The sequence below is a fragment of the Scleropages formosus genome, chromosome 15 (assembly GCF_900964775.1).
Source record: "Scleropages formosus chromosome 15, fSclFor1.1, whole genome shotgun sequence".
NCBI lineage: Eukaryota > Metazoa > Chordata > Actinopteri > Osteoglossiformes > Osteoglossidae > Scleropages > Scleropages formosus.
In genome coordinates, this window is record NC_041820.1 from 7,250,342 (window position 1) to 7,267,206 (window position 16,865).

The following is a 16,865-nucleotide window of genomic DNA, read 5'->3' on the forward strand; positions in this document are numbered from 1 at the left end:
TGACTGCATCACCTCTCTGTCTTGCAGTCTGTTCTTTGGGAATCCAGGGAACTCCACAGAGACCTAGAGGCCATGAAAGAGAAGACGGAGGTGCTCTCCGAGGTGCTTCAAACTACAACCATGGACCAGCAGGTGTCAGATCTGAGTCGTCAAGCAGAGGAGCTGCAACAGAGCATTGAATTACAATTGCACAGCCTACAGGATGCAGCAAAGGTACCGCTAGTCATTTTCACTGTCCCACACTTTGAAGTAGGGTTAGTCCCCAACAGTATTGGGCTAACAGTGTTATACGGGTGGGTGATCAACACATTTCCAAATTGAAGTAATCCGAATGACATTATATTAAAATACATATAGAGGCATTTTATTACTCAGTCTGATAACGACGCATGTGTTTCCACTTCTCCTCAGGACATGGAATGCTTTGAACGTGAAGTGAAGGCACTTCATGCAGCAGTTGAACAGGCCCAGGTCACTCTGACCACCCCAGAGCTGGCTCATCTCAGTCTAAAGGAGCAACTTGCCCAAAGACAGGTTCATTAGTCTGAGTTGTTTCCTGGGAATCGAATGTTACCGATGTGAACTATAGTCAGTTCAGTCTATTAAGCCTGTGATGGTCTTATTCCCCGCGACCCCGTATGGGACAAGTGGGTCAGAAAATGTGTGTGTGTGTGGTCTTATTGTGTGAGTTATGCCGCATTTGTGGCCTCTTGTATTTGCAGCGCTTGCTCACAGAGATGGAGAGCTTCAAGCAGCAGGCTCTCACGGTGCAGGGTTATCAGAGTGCCCTGCGCATCCCAGAAGAGGTGGTCACCAGCTTGTCAATCTGTCGCACTGCCTTGGGCCTCCAGCATGAAGCCAGCCGACTACAACACACTGCCATTCAGCAGTGTAACATACTACAGGTGCATGAGTCTTGCAACAACCGCTTTCACTCCTTTCATTTTTTTTATTGTAGCCAAAGATCTGAAATCCATATTACTGCAGCCAATTAGGCAATAACTCCATGCAATCCAGGAGTCATTTAGCAGACCAGCTGAAACTGGTTTAATTGAAACCCATAAAAATTAATTCACAGCATTTTTATTCCATTCAACTTCCACCTCTGCTGCTGATCACTGCATTATAGGTTACAGTATCTGCTAGGTTGAATGAGTTCATTGGTCTTGCTTCTGGTTCCCAGGAGGCTGTTGTGCAGTATGAACAATATGAGCAAGAGGTGAGGCACCTGCAGAAATTAATCGAGGAGGCCCATCAGGTCATCCAAGACCAACCCATTTCCACCAGCAACATCCAGGAGCTGCAAGCCCAAATTCTCCACCATGAAGTAAAGTGTTCCTTCCCTTCAGTCACCGTAACTTTCTAATATTATTTGTAAACGTATATGTATTTTTATTATCTCTTCTCAGTATTGGTATTATACAGTATAGTACATAAAATCTGTGTTAACCTGGCCTTCTGTAAGTTACAGTATTCTGGATTGATTGAGTAATATTCTTGTGACAGGAACTGGCCCAAAAGATCAAAGGCTACCAGGAGCAGATAACTTCCCTCAACTCAAAGTGCAAGATGCTGACCATGAAGGCCAAGCATGCAGCCATGCTACTGACAGTGCACGAGGGGCTGGTGGATACGATGGACGAGGTGGATGCAGAGATCCTCTCCAAGGGCTCTGCTGCCACTGCATCAGTTACAGCTGTATGATGATCTGGCAGTACTACTTTCTGAGTACTTAATGTGGCAGCAGCAATTTACAACCTGTGCTACTGGCCTTTTCACAGGGAAATTAATTAATCACACAGTCCTGTAGCTGGGGGGGTGCAGCGGGTTTGGCTGGATCCCGCTCTTTGGCAGGTCTGGGGTTCGAGTCCTGCTTGGGGTGCCTTGCGATGGACTGGTGTCCCGTCCTGGGTGTGTCCCCTCCCCTTTCAGGCTTGCGCCCTATGTTGCCGAGTTAGATTCCAGCTTGCTGCAACCCTGCTCGGGACAAGTGGTTTCAGACTGTGTGTGTGTGTCCATGTCCTGTGGGTTGTGTAGAGTCCACGATGGTTTGAAATCTGTAGTTTTGCATAGGAGGTAATTCTCTCCATAAGGGTTTGGTTACTCTGTATTACTATTGACTGGTGGCCATAGATGCTCCATTCTTTGCACTCATTCTCCTGTCTGCTCTCTCACCTCCTCTGCTTGGTATCAGATGGCTCCTGGTCGTGGCCACATGCTCCTTTCCCCAGTTACAGAGGAATCTGGGGAGGAGGCCACCAGCAGTGAAATCTCTTCCCCACCTTCTTCTTATTCTCCCTACACTGAATCTTTCTTTAATCAGGTACCATCCTTCACCCATTTTCTTCTACTTCCACACTACCTATAGGACTGGTTCAAATGTGTTAGCCTGATCAGATATCCTATAATGCAGTACTTTTACAGGCATGAATCAGACCTTGTCTCTTTATAACTGTGTTTTATCATCTTGCAAAGCAGGGGTAAACTGTGGCTTGAACCTTGATTATCTGACATGTTTCGTTGCATTTCATTTTTTCATTGTATAATTTTCACCCTTGTCGTCTTAGCCTTTTTTTCTGGAATTCATATGTGTGATGTGGTTTATTTTCAGATTTATGAAGTTCCTTCTTTCATTGAGGCCCAAACAAAATTACTTACACATAAACATAGAAACACGCATTCCTGCAAATCTTAGACTTAAATGGCCAATATAAATAGGCTCATATTTTAGATTTGAAAAGCTACTCGAGTTAGATTTTTTTTAGATTTAAAAAGCTTCTTGTGCACAGTGGTTCTAGGAACAACCGTGACTTTTCTGCTGAATGCTTACAGATCACTGCGCGAAGAGGTCAGCTTACAAGGACGTCAGTGCAAGAGCTGTATGACCCAACTCTTGAACCCATAACCGTGCCTGACCTGGATGACCTGCAGCGCTCATGGGAATCCCTCAAAAATGTGGTCTGTGTCCCAAGCATGATAAAAAGGATAATTCTCAAAGCCATTACCCTTGACCATCAGCTATGATGAGTGGCAGCAAAAAAGAATATGAAGACATTAGATGCATGTTGATTAGTACTCTGAATTTTTGGTACAAGGACGCTGCTCTCTGGCTGCCCCCTTTAGATCAGCGAGAAACAGAGGACTCTGTATGAGGCACTGGAGCGGCAGAAGCACTGCCAGGATGCCCTCCAGTCAATCTCTGCTAAGATGGAGGTCTTGGAGGCCAAGCTTAGTGAAGGCCTGGAGGCAGAAAAAAGCCCAGAGAGACAGATGGAAATGCACCAGGTGAGAGGAGGTGGTAGTGGTGGAAGAAGAGCACACGCTGTACACGTGTATGGTTTACTGGACGTCTGTATCACCTTATTCAGTACTATATACCTCTGCTCAGGTTTGAAGAACGTTTATGAGTGTTACAGAAGTTTTGGCAAAAAAATCCACAATTAGTTATCATCTATTTTCTGGTACGTTGAGGATTTACTTGTTGAGTGAGTCATCAACTTTAAACAGTTTTTTTTTGGAGGCATAATTCAAGATACCTGGTAGCACAGTGGTTAGTGCTGTTGTCTTTGGTTTCAAAGGGAGCAGGTTGGAAATCCACTTCCTGCTATTGTACCCTTAACCAAGATACTTGCCCTTTATTGCTTCAGTGAGCTTACTGGCTTTGTAGATAATTGCAAGTTCCTTTAGGAAAAGAACATCAGATAAATGAATAAAAGTGTTATTATGCAATACATTGTGTAAAGGAATGTGCTTTTTACTTTGAAGTGTCACAGTACAGTAATTTTCCTGGAAAAGTCACAAATTTTTATGCATCCTATTAATTTCCTTCAGGTGCAAATGGACACAATCCTTTCACTGCAGGCTGAGATTGATGAGCTGCAGGCATGCTTCGCAGATCACCTGGTGCCCCACGCTCTGGGCAGGGAGGCCGCAGAGCATTTGGCTGCGCGTTCGAGTCTCACAGTGCTGGCCGAGAGGTTGGCCACCATCCGCATGAAGGCCTCCGGCAAGCAGCACCTCCTGGAGGTAATGTCCCCATAACTGGTTGACAAAATGTTTTTTGTCACTGGGTTTTCCCCGTCTCATCATAAATACCATAGGTATCAGGGCACTGCAGTACATGTCATGAAGTTTTTGCCTGAAGATTATTTTAAAGAAACTGACAGGAAAAAATATATATAGTTTATAGACTATACGATAGTGTGTGTATATATATATTTAATGTATATACACACACAATAAAATAGTGGATTTGTTAAAAAAGAAATATTTGCAAAGTTTTTTTTTTCTTTACATGAACAATAAAAAAAAATTAGAACTTTTACCAAAATACTGTATTTGTCATATTTTTTTTGCATATTTTGCTAATATTTAGATATAATTTTGTTTTCTAAAGGGCTTGCATCTTTCAAGACTGTTACTAAATATAATTTTCAATGCAAGTTTCCAAACTTAATAGATGCACGTCTTCCCCCTGCAGGAGCGGCTGAGCGAACGGATGGAGGACCAGCGACTGCAGCAGGCCCTGCAGAGGTGTCACAGTGAGGCAGATGAGCTGGAGTGCTGGCTTCGTGAGACCCGTGCTGCCCTCGCATCTGTCCCACTCATCCACTGCCAGGTGAAAGGGTGACCCGTAGGAGAATGACTTCCCAAAGTTTTCAGACCCTGTGCTTGGAAAATTCAACTAACACGGTACTGATATAGTTATTTTGCAAGTAGTTCTTTTCTCATGCTATTATATAAAAAGAATTAAATCTAAAGAGTAGCGTGCTAAGCGTCTGGTGGTGTCGTGGTTGGAGCGGCTGCCTTTGGCTCCGAAGGTTGCCGGTTCAATCTCCGGCTGTAATGCCCTTGAACAAGGTGCTTGCCCTGCAATTGCTCCAATACCTTCACCTGGCTGTGTGCCTGGGTAACTAGTTGTGGCTCTGTGATGGACTGGCGTCCTGTCTGGGTTGCGCCCCCCCTGCCCCTTCAGCCTTGCGCCCAATGTTTCCAGGATAGGCTCCGGCTCACTGCCACCCTGCTTGGGACAAGCAGTTCTTGAAGTTGGTTGGTTGGACTAGTGTGCTGGGCTTTGCTGTAGATCAGTGAGTATCATAATGATCTGACTCATTGTCTTGCAATCTAAACAATCACAGGTTCAGGTCCCACTCCTGCTGTGGTACCCTTGAATATGGTACTTACCCTGTATTGATATAGTAAGAATATCTGGCTGTATAAAAGGGTCAGTCATTGTGGGTAGCTTAATGTGGTACACCCAACATCTTCAGTTGTTTTTGCTGAAAGCATCTGCTACATGAATAAAGAATAAAATTCTTTTTATTTTCAACTTCTTTGGAATGGACACATTAAGATATCTTCTAACCTGAAATTTGCTCTGTGCAGAAAGCATCAGTCAAAGACGTAAAATCCCAATGTCCTGATTAGTGCAAATGTGACACACATTAGTCGGAAAAAAGTTTTTTGAACAGTATATTTGCCCAGTGAGAGTCCTGATGTTTCAAGTAGACAACAAATATGAGTCAGTTGAAATTAAAAAAAAAAAAATATCACTCCAGTGATGATTAGCACTATCAGAGCAAGTGTTTGGATGGTTTGGCCCCAAAGCAGATGTTCAGGACTCTAAGCTGATTATACTAATGTCTTTGCTGCGAAGCCTTGTCAGCACAGGTCAGGGTCGCGGGGGGGTGTCTGCATTAGTTAATCAATTGAACCTGAGGCCAGGATTGGCGGTGGAGACAACTTGGCACGCCTACTTTCACATGCAAGTTGATGACGAGAGCGGATGAATCCTGCTGCGAGAGGTGATTTGTTAACCGCCCGTGGCACGTTTAGCTTCGGGTCACATGGTCTCACTGCAAACGAAGGAGCCAGAAGAGCAGGCAGAACACATACAGCTCTCCTCCGGCGAGAGCTTCTCTTGAAGTTCATCCCAATGTCCTCCTTCTTTTTTCAAATGGAATATATTTATAGAATGGTTCCCAAGATCTGAGAGGAAGTGTGTCTGTGGAGATGCCGACAAGGAGCCTGTGTACCCTTAATGAGGGCGTGGCAGGACACTATGGAGACCACACCTGAGGGGTAAGGTAGGCCCCAGGAGGGCATGTGTGAGCTGGCTTCTCTCCTCCTGCTGCTCCAGAATGTGCTGCTGGAGCTGGAGCAGAAGGTGGCGTTCCTGACGGAGATGTCGGCGCGCGGCGAGGGCCTGCGACTGGAAGGCAAGGCGACAGGCCGCCAGGAGGCCGAGCTACTGGCCACCAAGCTGCGGATGCTCAAGGGCGGTCTGCTGGAGCTGCAGAGGATTCTTCAGGACAAGCAGATCAGTGTCCAGGTATTAAACAGGGAAACTCAAACAGGCTTTTAATGTGTCAGGGTCAGTGTGAAATGTCACTTTCATCTCTAAAGTGCTCAGGACATCTCCTGTAGTTTATCGGACCAATCTTCACCATTTAGTGTGAAGACCGGTAAACGCTCGTAGGTAGTTTTTTAAAGTACTACTTAATATGGCCAACGTCTAAAAGGCACATTAATAAAAAAGGGGCATCAGGTGTCCTAGTAGTTAGCAGCTATTGCGCTGCAATCTGAGCCTCCCAGGTATGACTCCTAATTCGTGCTCTACTAGCCTTAAGCAAGGTGCTTACACTGAGTATGCAGTAAAAATTACCGTTTGTATCAATATGCAGATCATTTTTAAGTACCTTACTGTACAAATGGAGGGGAGTACGGTGGCGCAGCGGGTTTGGCCGGGCCCTGCTCTCTGGTGGGTCTGGGGTTCGAGTCCCGCTTGGGGTGCCTTGTGATGGACTGGCGTCCCGTCCTGGGTGTGTCCCCTCCTTCATCAGCTTTGCACCCCGTGTTGCTGGGTTAGGCTCTGGCTTGCTGCAACCCTGCTTGGGATAAGTGGTTTCAGACAATGTGTGTGTGTACAAATGTAACATTGTAAGTTGCACTGGACAGCTAATGAGATAAATAATATTGTGAGTTCTAAAATATTAAAGCAGAGTTTAATACAATATTTCTAATCTTTTATGGATTATCTGCAAAGCGTTTGAATATATTTATGGCGTTTGTCGATTGCTCATATGACCTCTGACCTTTGCTCTGAGCAGGGCTCCCAGCAGCAAGTTGAGGATGCGGAGTTGGACTCAACCCTCCCAGAGGGCCGTAGTGTACAGGACTGGCTGGCAGAGGCCCGCACTACACGCTCACTGCAGTACCAGGACAGCATCCAGAGACAGAAGGTGCTCGGGGCTAAGACCCGCCAAATATGCTGTGATTTATTCATTGTGAGGTGACTGTGTCAACAGAGCCTCAATGTCTGATCCAATGGCATCAGTGCTCATGAATGTGTTCACTGTAAAACATGCTGAGATGTGACTTGTGAGATAGCGAGAGGGTAAAGATACACTAGTGAAGTGCCTCTCATCCAACCAGGAGCTTGAGGAACAGCTAGAAGAACAGAAGAAGCTCCTGCAATCCGTGGCTAGCCGAGGGGAGGAGCTTCTGACAAAGCAGGCCACGCCCAGCAGCATCAGGTAGTCCTGCTTCACATATATCATAACATTGCTTTAGTGAATGCTAAATACCGAATAGTGTATAAGACATTAAACATGAAAAAGAAAACCTGAGATGCATTTAGATAAATTATATACCCAGTCTGACGGACACCAGACCCGTGGAGCAGAACCAAGAGGAGGGGAAGGAGGTCTCTTTGGATCAGATGAGGCAGAAATGGGAGAGCCTGAAGAAACATCTCGGCACCAAGCTACAGCTCCTCCAGGACACACTGAGACAGGAGCCCAAGCAGCCGGTACAGTCCACTAGATTGCTCGTATTCATGAACAAGTGTTATAAGCGATCAGATGTATATAAATCTTACAAATGATCAAGTTATGAATTGTCGAAGATACATTTTTCATTTTATTTATTTTTGATCTCATTTTCGTAGCTTTTTTTATGACATTCCTGTGAAAGTAACCTGTATTTACGCACACAGCCAATTGATGGCAATAAAATGCCCATTTAGAATAGGAATGCAGGACCTGATTTGGGAGGGTCATTTTTATTGTCAGTGATTTTATATTTGTTTTGATTTTCATGGAGTTCAAAGTTAATACAATATTAAAATAAAGTCTTGGATTTTTTAATTTTAGACCTGCACCCAGGACATTTATAGAACCTGGTGTCTAAATTAATTGAGGGATGTGTATAATTATTTATTTGTTGTGACTTAATGGTAAATGTGATTTTGGATTTATAAATAAACAAGTACAAATGGACTTCTTTTTGTAGTTGTGTTCAAAACTTACATGGTACAAGAAGTGCTTCAGGTATTTGCTTAGAGAATGTGTTTGATAATGTATGATTACTGAAAGCTTTTTTTAGTAGTGGTAGCTACAGGACTTTCGCCATCTAATGGTACATTTGTGGTACTACAGGTTTATTCAAGAACTTCCAGAGTGACCACATCTGGAGCAATATTCAAAGGAGATGCCCAAGCTCGGGACAAGTCCTCACTCAGGTCTCTCTTTGAAGGAGTCAGCCAAGCATTTGAAGATGTGCTTCTTGAGGTACGGTGATCATCTAACTATATTTCTCCAACAGTGATGTATGTAGTATCTATCTCTGTTTGTGTATTCTCTCTTTTGATGGGATGGTTCTCTTTCTTTGGGGTCAAAAGTCTGGCATATCGAAGCGTGTCCTCCATCCAGAACAGCAGCTCTACTCTGCAATCTTGGCCACGTCTTCGTGGCTTGACAGCGTGGAAAGCAACCTCCTGTCTGGTGCCGTTCTTCTCACTGAAGATGCTGAGACTCAGCTCTACAACCAGGAGGTAAAGTCTTGGATCACAGACATGGCTGAAGCAGGTTGCGTAGTGGTTAGAGCCACTGCATATGGTCTTAAAAAAAACTCTTCATCCCACCTGCTATTATAGTATCTTCGAGCCAAGTGCTTACTGGGAAATCATTGTAAGTAGGTTAACGTTGTAAGTCACTTTTTTCTAAGTTTCAGCATCTGGCTTTCTTGCAGGCTTTGGGGAAGGACTTGAATGAGGTGACTGAGGAGGTTGGGCACAGCAGACAGCTCCTTGTTGACGCTGAGGGGTTTTCAGGAGAGCGGCAGATGCTGGTGGAGGAAACCCTGGACTCTCTAACCATAAGGTTGAAAACCTTGGACTCTGTGCTTATGCAACGATGTGAGGAAATGAGGGCTAGACTGCAAGAGCTCACAGCCTTCCAGGTAAGCGATCTGTATAATGATCCTGAATGTGAAACTGAACATTAGACTGCAGTTAAGAAGGGTTACTGGTGTGAAGAAGACTTATGTGAAACCTGTCTTCTTAATCCAGACAGAGTTGAGGCTGCTCTATAACGCTCTTACTGAGCGAAAGTACCAGATACTACAGAGACTTGCTGAAGGCCTCGACCAGCCAGCCTCTGAACAAGTGGAGGTAACTGTACACCAAAAGAATTCATTCCATTCATTCTTTCAGATATACTTTCAACTTGCCTTTGCACAGCAGTATTGAGGTAGAAACAAAGATATGAACATTGCATTGACTTTTGTAGATCATTGCTGAAGCAGAGGAGAGCTTGAAGGAGTTTGAGCATAGAATTGCAGAGCTCAAAACAAGAGGGGATGACATGCAGCCAGATCAGATCTCTACCCAGGAACTGCTGAAGCTGCAGGTATCTGCTCTGTCTCAGACTACAGCATGTGCATTTTTACCCCTGAGGATTTATTTTTTGGAGAAAGTCAATTCTACCAAGATGACCCAAGCTTTGTGGTCTAGTGCAAGACTCGTATCATGCTTTTCTTGTGCTGCAGGATATTTATGAAGAGTTGGTGATGACAGTGGGCTCGCGCCGTAGTGGAATCAACCAGAACTTGGCTCTGAAAGGACAATATGAACGGGCACTTCAGGATCTGGCTGACCTGGTGGACACTGCTCAGGACAAGATAGCCACCGACCAGAAAATAATTGCTGGGTCTGTAGAAGAAGTGCAGAACCTTCTGGACAAGCATAAAGTAGGTCTTTCTAAATATTTCAGGTTGCTCATTTTTGGTAGCAATGTCTTAATGTTCCAAGCCCTAACAGGTCCTGTGGCATTCAACAGGAATTCTTCCAAGGGCTGGAGTCCCACATGATCCTGACGGAAACATTCTTCAGGAAGATTAGCAGCTTTGTGCTGCCACCTGAGAAAAAGACCCTGGAAGATACCCTGGCTAATGCCCAGGTCCTGCTGAAACAAGCCCACAAGAGAGGGGTGAAACTGGAGTATGTCCTGGAGGTGAGTGCACATTAGAAGCTCTAGCATTAATAAGGCTTAACTAAATAGAAACGTTAAAGTGGACTTCATCAGAAGAACAATATTTTTCCATGTTAAACAAATGGCATCATGGCTGGTGTTTGATGTAAAACCAATATGAGAGAATTTTTCAGAAATATGGAAAACGTCTTGCCTGCAGTGAGAATATTCTGTACACATGTACACATGTTTTTGTTTGGATTTTTCTTATTCAGGCATGGAACCACCTGGAGAAAGACTACCAGACCCTTCACCAACAGCTGGAGGATGTAGAGTCCAGGATTCCCTCTGTGGGCCTGGCGGAGGAGACGGAGGAGAAGCTCAACGAGAGAATTGAACTCTATCAGGTGCACAACAGCGTAAATGATCTGAAAATCACAGTCACAGCATCACTGCCAGTCTTCTCATTAATCCATCTCCCTTGTGGCACAGCATCTGAAAGTAAGCTTGACGGAACACCAGCACAAGCTGTGCCAGGTTCTGGAGGATGGAAAGCGCCTACTACTAAGTGTATGCTGCTCAAACCTTGAGGCCAAGCTTACTCAGCTTGGGGAGCACTGGCTTAGCCACACTACTAGGGTCAACAAGGAGCTGCACCACCTTGACTCCATCCTGAAGCACTGGACCAGGTTGGTGGTGTCTGGTCATGGGAGAGTGATTTGGACCTTGTAATAGGCACTAGTTCCCTTATTGATCATCTCTTTGACTCTTGGAGTATCTTCATAGGGTTGTTAAATATTATATATTTTCCTGTACTGGAAGTCACAGTTTGGGATGAATCTGTTTGTCATGTGACCCACAGGTACCAGTGTGAGTCATCTGAGTTGAATCGGTGGCTGCAGTCTGCTTTAGAACATTTAGAGTTCTGGGCCTCTCAGTCCACCAATGTCTCCCAAGAACTGGAAGATGTCCGCGACCAGCTCTCTGCATTCCTGGTGGGTCAAACTGTCCTCCCAATGGTATGTTCTTTTATTGCTTATTCAGGGATGGTAAATGTTATGCTAAATGTCAGTGTTCTTCCTACTCAGGAGTTTTCAAAGGAAGTAGAAACCAAATCTGCTCTTAAAGCATCTGTGCTGAATGAGGGAAACCAGCTTCTGCGGCTGAAGAAGGTTGACACGGAAGGGTTGCGCGCTGCACTGGCCCAGGTGGAGACACAGTGGTCTGAGCTGCTTACACGAATCCCCGTGGTCCAGGAGAAGCTCCACCAGGTACTCCTTACAGAAACTCCTGATCTAATCCAGCTCAAAAAGAAACAGATACTCACCACAAGACTTTTTCAAGGCCTACGTAGTAACGAATGCATTGATGTACCAGGTTGTCTTTGCTCAAGTGTTAAGCAAAAATATCAGACTGAAACTGAAGAATTTTGCTTTCGCAGTTGCAAATGGAGAAGCTGGCTTCACGGCATGCCATCATGGAACTGATGGGCTGGATTTCCTTGATGGAGAACGTGATTCGGGAGGACGAGGAGAAGATAGCTGGAGTAGCTGGCTCTGACGCCGTCCAGCAGTATCTGCAGAAGTACATGGTAACAAGCAATCTAATGTTCTAGTTGAAGGAGATAAAAAGACAGATGGACTAAATCAGACTATCTACAGCAACAATGACAATTAATGCATTATTTAGTGAAGACTATGTGATTTTGTTTTCTTTCAGTGCATCAAAATTGATGTGAACTGCAAGCAGCTAACGGTGGACTTTGTGAACCAGTCGGTCTTGCAGATCAGCAGTCAAGATGCTGAAAGCAAGCGCAGTGACAGGACTGACTTTGCTGAAAGATTGGGGTCCATGAATCACCGCTGGCAAATTTTGAAAAGCCTCATCAATGAGAAGGTCTCGTGCAGTACCTAATGGAAACTGGATGTCAAAAGTGGAAACTACAGCTGTGTGATATTACAGTGCATTTTGTTGTGTCTTCATTTTAGTTTTTCCACATTGTGTGGGTTTTCCAGTCACACATGATGAATGTAGAGGGTTACATTGTTAAAGTGGGCATCGTCATTTCATTGTGTGCTGTTCCAGGTGGATGTGTTGGAGGGCCTGCACAGGTCTTGGCTGGAGTATGAGAGCAGCATTGAGAATCTGAAGGCTTGGTTCACAGCTCAGGAAGAACGACTGAAGAAGAAGCAGGGGATTGAAGACCTGCCTTCAATCCAGAATGCTCTCAAAGATTTGCAGGTATCGCTGTATCCTTCATATGATCCACAGTTTATGTACTTCATTATAACATCCTCAAATTAAGCTATTTGACTGTTGGGGTTCTATTTCAGGAACTGGAAGCAATTGTGAAAGAAAAAGAGAAGGACTTGGAGAGGATAGAAGAAAAGGGTTGTGCCCTCATTCATAAAAAGACAGAAGAGGTTTGCACTGTTGTCATGGACACACTCCAGGATCTTAATCACAGCTGGGCAAATCTGGACCACTTGGTGGGTTTCCCTTTCTATGCAACCTTCTCGGGAAGTCTTGTAATGCAGTTTTTTAATGATATAGATTTGTTTCCTAGATTGGACAGCTGAAACTCAGCTTGAAGTCAGTCATGGACCAATGGAACTTGTACAAAAATGCTTCAGAGGAGATCAATGGATTCCTGATGGAGGGGAAGTACTCAGTGTCCCGGTTCCGTCTTCTCACTGGGTCACTGGAAGCTGTCAGCATCCAGGTTGAGAACCTGCAGGTACTTTACCATTCATGCATCACTCAAGAATTAAAGTCTCCTTTTGAGAAGTTGGTACATCATTAGTGTTAAGCCTCCTTTCACTTTGTTTTGGTCATTTACTTCTGTACTGCACACTGTCTTTCAGAACCTTCAGGAAGAGCTGGAGAAGCAGGAGAACAGCTTGAGGAAATTTGGCTCGATGACACACCAGCTGCTGAAGGAGTGCCATCCATCAGTGGCCAACACTCTTAACAATGCACTGAAAGATGTCAATACAAGGTGGACATGCTGCCAAAATGTGAATGATTAATGTATGAAAGTGTTGGCAGGCTATTGACCTTTTTAATGCAACCAAAGGTCAACACCCAAGAGTCAACTGCAATCATCCACAAAGCTCTCAGTTATGACTATCTATCAATCGGGGTCACTTAATAGCCAGCATAAACATCACCTCTGCTCTTCATCCCCTTTCATCCTACTTTCTATACACTGAGGATATTACCTTGATTCATAAGCTTGTGCACCAAACATTCCAAGCTTGCTGATCAACTGAACATAAAACTCAACCTCCCTCTCTAACACCACCTTTTATTTTTACCCAGATGGAATGAGCTACAGGAGGAAATCATGGAGCAATTAAACATCAGTAAAGCACTTCAGCTGTTATGGCAGCATTACAAAGAGCTGTATGACCAATGTGCCAGCAGTGTCCAGCAGCAAGAAGAATCAGCTGACCACCTGCTCAAGATTGCCACCAGGAAGGACATTGCTGATGAGGAAGTTTCAGCTTGGATCCATGACTGCAATGTGAGCAGAACAAGGCTCGTCTTATGGGTTTTGCCATGAGCTAGAGATATGCAACCTGGAGGCCTGGCTTATATATCTTTGTTCCAGTTGGGTTTAACTGTCTGTTTTAAGAGCGCCATAAATCCTGATGAACTTGACCATTTTGAATCATTGCGCTAAACCCTTGCAGTATCTTGTGAACTTGTTTTTGCCAAATGCTTTTAATTATTAACTACTTGGCAATTTTCTTCTATGGTAGTTGCCATCATGTCCAGTGAAGAAAACTGATGGTGTTTCAGTAAAGCAGGTGTCTGCTGCGTGGTTCTACGGCAGGTTTCTCTTGCGTTTATAGATGTTCAATGCTTTTTTCTTTCCTCTGTGACAGGAGCTGCTGCAATCCCAGAAGTCTGTGCAAGGATCCTTGCAGGTGCTGCATGAACTGGGGGAGCAGCTGAAGCAGCAGGTTGACGCCTCCGCCGTGGCAGCCATCCAATCCGACCGCCTCTCCCTTTCCCAGCGTTTGGCCACAGTGGAGCAAACCCTCGGCAGGCAGCAGACTGTGCTGAAGGTAGGCGGTGTCCCCAAAGTGCCAAGCTGAACAGCTTCATAAAATCAAGAAGCACATGGCAACAAAGCGTTAGTCAGAATTCTGCATTTACTGTCTTGCATGCTTTTTCACCAGGCTGGGGTTCAAGATTATGAACGCTTTAGTGAGCAGTTAGATTCACTAGACCGTTGGATCACTGAAGCTGAGGGGGTTCTTAAGGAGCCAGACCCAAATTGCTCTTCTGACCTTTCCACCATCCAGGACCGTATGAAGGAGCTGAAGGTAAAGAAACATTCCAGATCATGGTTCTACCTCAGGCTATCCATTCTGAGGGGGAGATGATGGGGTGGCATATGTATAAACTCCTAAACAAGCTATAGGCTGTTGCACTGAGTAACCTGAGTAACTCTCACTGCCCTGTGCCATCACCTAGGGACAGATGCTCAAGTTCAGTAACATGGCCCCTGACTTGGAGCGGCTCAATGAGTTAGGATATAGATTGCCCCTCAGTGACAAGGAGATCAAACGCATGCAGAGTCTCAACAGGAGCTGGTCCATCACTTCTATCCAGACCACTGAGAGGTTCAGGTAGCTCAGATCTTCTAGTAATCATCTTCTCTGATATCTCTTCTTCTAAAACTTAAAAGGGGGTGTCAGAGATGTATTCACTAGTAGATGTTCTATCTCCACAGCAAACTGCAGGCTTTCCTGCTGCAGCAGCAGACCTTCTTAGAGAAGTGTGAGACATGGATGGAGTTCCTTGTCCAAACAGAAGAGAAACTGGCTGTTGAAATTTCTGGCAATTATCAGAGCCTGATGGAGCAGCAGAAGGCCCATGAGGTAAGGATTTTGTGGGGTGGGGGGGAACTGTATGCTGCAGATCTCAAACCATGTACTTTGAAGGTAGCTTCAGAAACTGTACAATTCTTCACAGCATGATGTCTGCAGTCACTACATCCATCTGCTTCTGTGCCCCACTCAGCTTTTCCAGGCGGAGATGTTCAGCCGGCAGCAGGTTCTCCATTCCATCATCAGCGATGGACAGCGGCTCCTAGAACAGGGACAGGTGGACGACAGGTGATTTTTAATTAGGACCGTTTTCGTATTTGCTCTTCACACTTGCTCGTGAGACATTTGGGAAGTGTCCTGCACCTTTAAACCTGATCCTGATCCACTTAACGGTTGTACACATTCCTCAGAATCCAAGATGGAAACTTTACTCTGCTGGGTTAATCTCTTTAACCCACTGAACTGATTGAAGGTTTTAGGGTTTAATTGGATTTTCTTTGTTCAGAATCATTCATTTGTACGCTACCTTAGCATGAGAACATTTGAGTACAGTTAAGGATACAAACATTATTTATATTATTTCCGTATCATTTATGTATGATTATATATATTTTTTTAATTATTTCAAGTATCTAGCAGTGTAAGTCACCTTGGTGAATAAGGTGTGTGGGCTGCTAACACTACAGAGTTCATTGGAAGTTGCTTTGAGGAAAAGCATCCACTAAATAAATAAATATAAATGAAAGTGCACCCTTGATTAATCTGTTTTTCCAGAATTTTTGCTTTGGGACCAGTATCACTTGCATCTCCTTGCCGAGCCAATAGATGGCAGTAAAACGCATTCGACCGTTAAAACCTTTCTCTGCTCTTCGCCAGGGATGAGTTCAACCTGAAGCTGGCGTTGCTGAGCAACCAGTGGCAGGGCGTTGTCCGGCGGGCCCAGCAGCGCAGGGGCATCATCGACAGCTTGATCCGGCAGTGGCAGTGCTACAGGGAGATGGCGGAGAAGCTCCGCAAGTGGCTGCTGGAAGTCTCACAGCAGACAGAGGTGCCCCGCAAGGGCTCACCGGTACCACTGCAGCAGGCCCGTGCCACCTTGGACGAGATGCAGGTAGCTGGGCATTCACATGGCTCCAGTGGCACCACCTCGAGATTTTTTAACATCGAGAATGTCCTTGCGCTTTACGTTCACATTTTTTCTACCCAAATATCTCTAAGTACACGGTATCCAATGAAGTAATTTAGCAAAGCATACAAATCATAAAACTAAAGTAACGTTACAGAAAAATTTTAGAGAGAAGGAAAGAATGCCTCCTGTTGACCAGCGTTTGTGGCCGTGCTGCTGCAGCTGAAGGAGAAGGTTCTGCAGAGACAGCAGGGCAGCTACATCCTGACGGTGGAAGCAGGACGCCAGTTGCTCCTGTCGGCCGACAGCGGAGCGGAGGCAGCCCTGCAGAGGGAGTTGACAGACATCCAGGAGCGCTGGAGAAGTGCCAGCCTTCACTTGGAGGAGCAGAAGAGGGAGCTTGCCGCCCTGCTGGAGGTACTCGTGGGCAACACTTCCTGTTGCCCTGGAAGCCCAAAAAGTCCTGCACATTGCCTATTGCATTAATTTCTGAAACGAAATGTGTTTCCGGCCTGTGATAGTTAATATGCTTTGCAGAGTTGTGCTGCTAAGTAGCTTCTGGTATCTTAGACCAGAAGCAATCAAAAAATCTTGTGGTGAATTCAAATCTGTAGTTCTCATACAGCTGTCTCATGGCAGTTAACAGTT

The 16,865-nt window shown here is 45.0% G+C and overlaps 1 protein-coding gene across 6 annotated transcripts in view; it reads left to right on the forward strand.

The window, feature by feature from the left end:
• Positions 1-16,865, forward strand: part of syne1b (spectrin repeat containing, nuclear envelope 1b) — a 104,807-nt gene that overhangs the window by 67,487 nt on the left and 20,455 nt on the right. For 5 of the 6 annotated variants that reach the window (XM_018731297.2, XM_029258550.1, XM_029258549.1 and 2 more), the window contains 39 exons: positions 28-213; positions 412-534; positions 723-905; positions 1,184-1,327; positions 1,507-1,698; positions 2,195-2,323; positions 2,833-2,958; positions 3,124-3,285; positions 3,832-4,026; positions 4,481-4,618; positions 6,140-6,331; positions 7,110-7,241; positions 7,435-7,535; positions 7,657-7,810; positions 8,439-8,570; positions 8,681-8,833; positions 9,031-9,240; positions 9,350-9,451; positions 9,570-9,689; positions 9,829-10,029; positions 10,119-10,292; positions 10,526-10,657; positions 10,743-10,939; positions 11,113-11,245; positions 11,339-11,521; positions 11,692-11,841; positions 11,970-12,146; positions 12,336-12,491; positions 12,584-12,739; positions 12,817-12,987; positions 13,115-13,248; positions 13,572-13,776; positions 14,141-14,323; positions 14,438-14,584; positions 14,736-14,890; positions 14,995-15,142; positions 15,285-15,379; positions 15,968-16,202; positions 16,440-16,634. In XM_018731297.2, coding sequence (XP_018586813.2) covers positions 28-213; positions 412-534; positions 723-905; positions 1,184-1,327; positions 1,507-1,698; positions 2,195-2,323; positions 2,833-2,958; positions 3,124-3,285; positions 3,832-4,026; positions 4,481-4,618; positions 6,140-6,331; positions 7,110-7,241; positions 7,435-7,535; positions 7,657-7,810; positions 8,439-8,570; positions 8,681-8,833; positions 9,031-9,240; positions 9,350-9,451; positions 9,570-9,689; positions 9,829-10,029; positions 10,119-10,292; positions 10,526-10,657; positions 10,743-10,939; positions 11,113-11,245; positions 11,339-11,521; positions 11,692-11,841; positions 11,970-12,146; positions 12,336-12,491; positions 12,584-12,739; positions 12,817-12,987; positions 13,115-13,248; positions 13,572-13,776; positions 14,141-14,323; positions 14,438-14,584; positions 14,736-14,890; positions 14,995-15,142; positions 15,285-15,379; positions 15,968-16,202; positions 16,440-16,634 — 6,201 coding nt within the window. The remainder of the gene's footprint in view (positions 1-27; positions 214-411; positions 535-722; positions 906-1,183; positions 1,328-1,506; positions 1,699-2,194; positions 2,324-2,832; positions 2,959-3,123; positions 3,286-3,831; positions 4,027-4,480; positions 4,619-6,139; positions 6,332-7,109; positions 7,242-7,434; positions 7,536-7,656; positions 7,811-8,438; positions 8,571-8,680; positions 8,834-9,030; positions 9,241-9,349; positions 9,452-9,569; positions 9,690-9,828; positions 10,030-10,118; positions 10,293-10,525; positions 10,658-10,742; positions 10,940-11,112; positions 11,246-11,338; positions 11,522-11,691; positions 11,842-11,969; positions 12,147-12,335; positions 12,492-12,583; positions 12,740-12,816; positions 12,988-13,114; positions 13,249-13,571; positions 13,777-14,140; positions 14,324-14,437; positions 14,585-14,735; positions 14,891-14,994; positions 15,143-15,284; positions 15,380-15,967; positions 16,203-16,439; positions 16,635-16,865) is intronic. The other variant, XM_029258551.1, reaches the window with a different exon arrangement.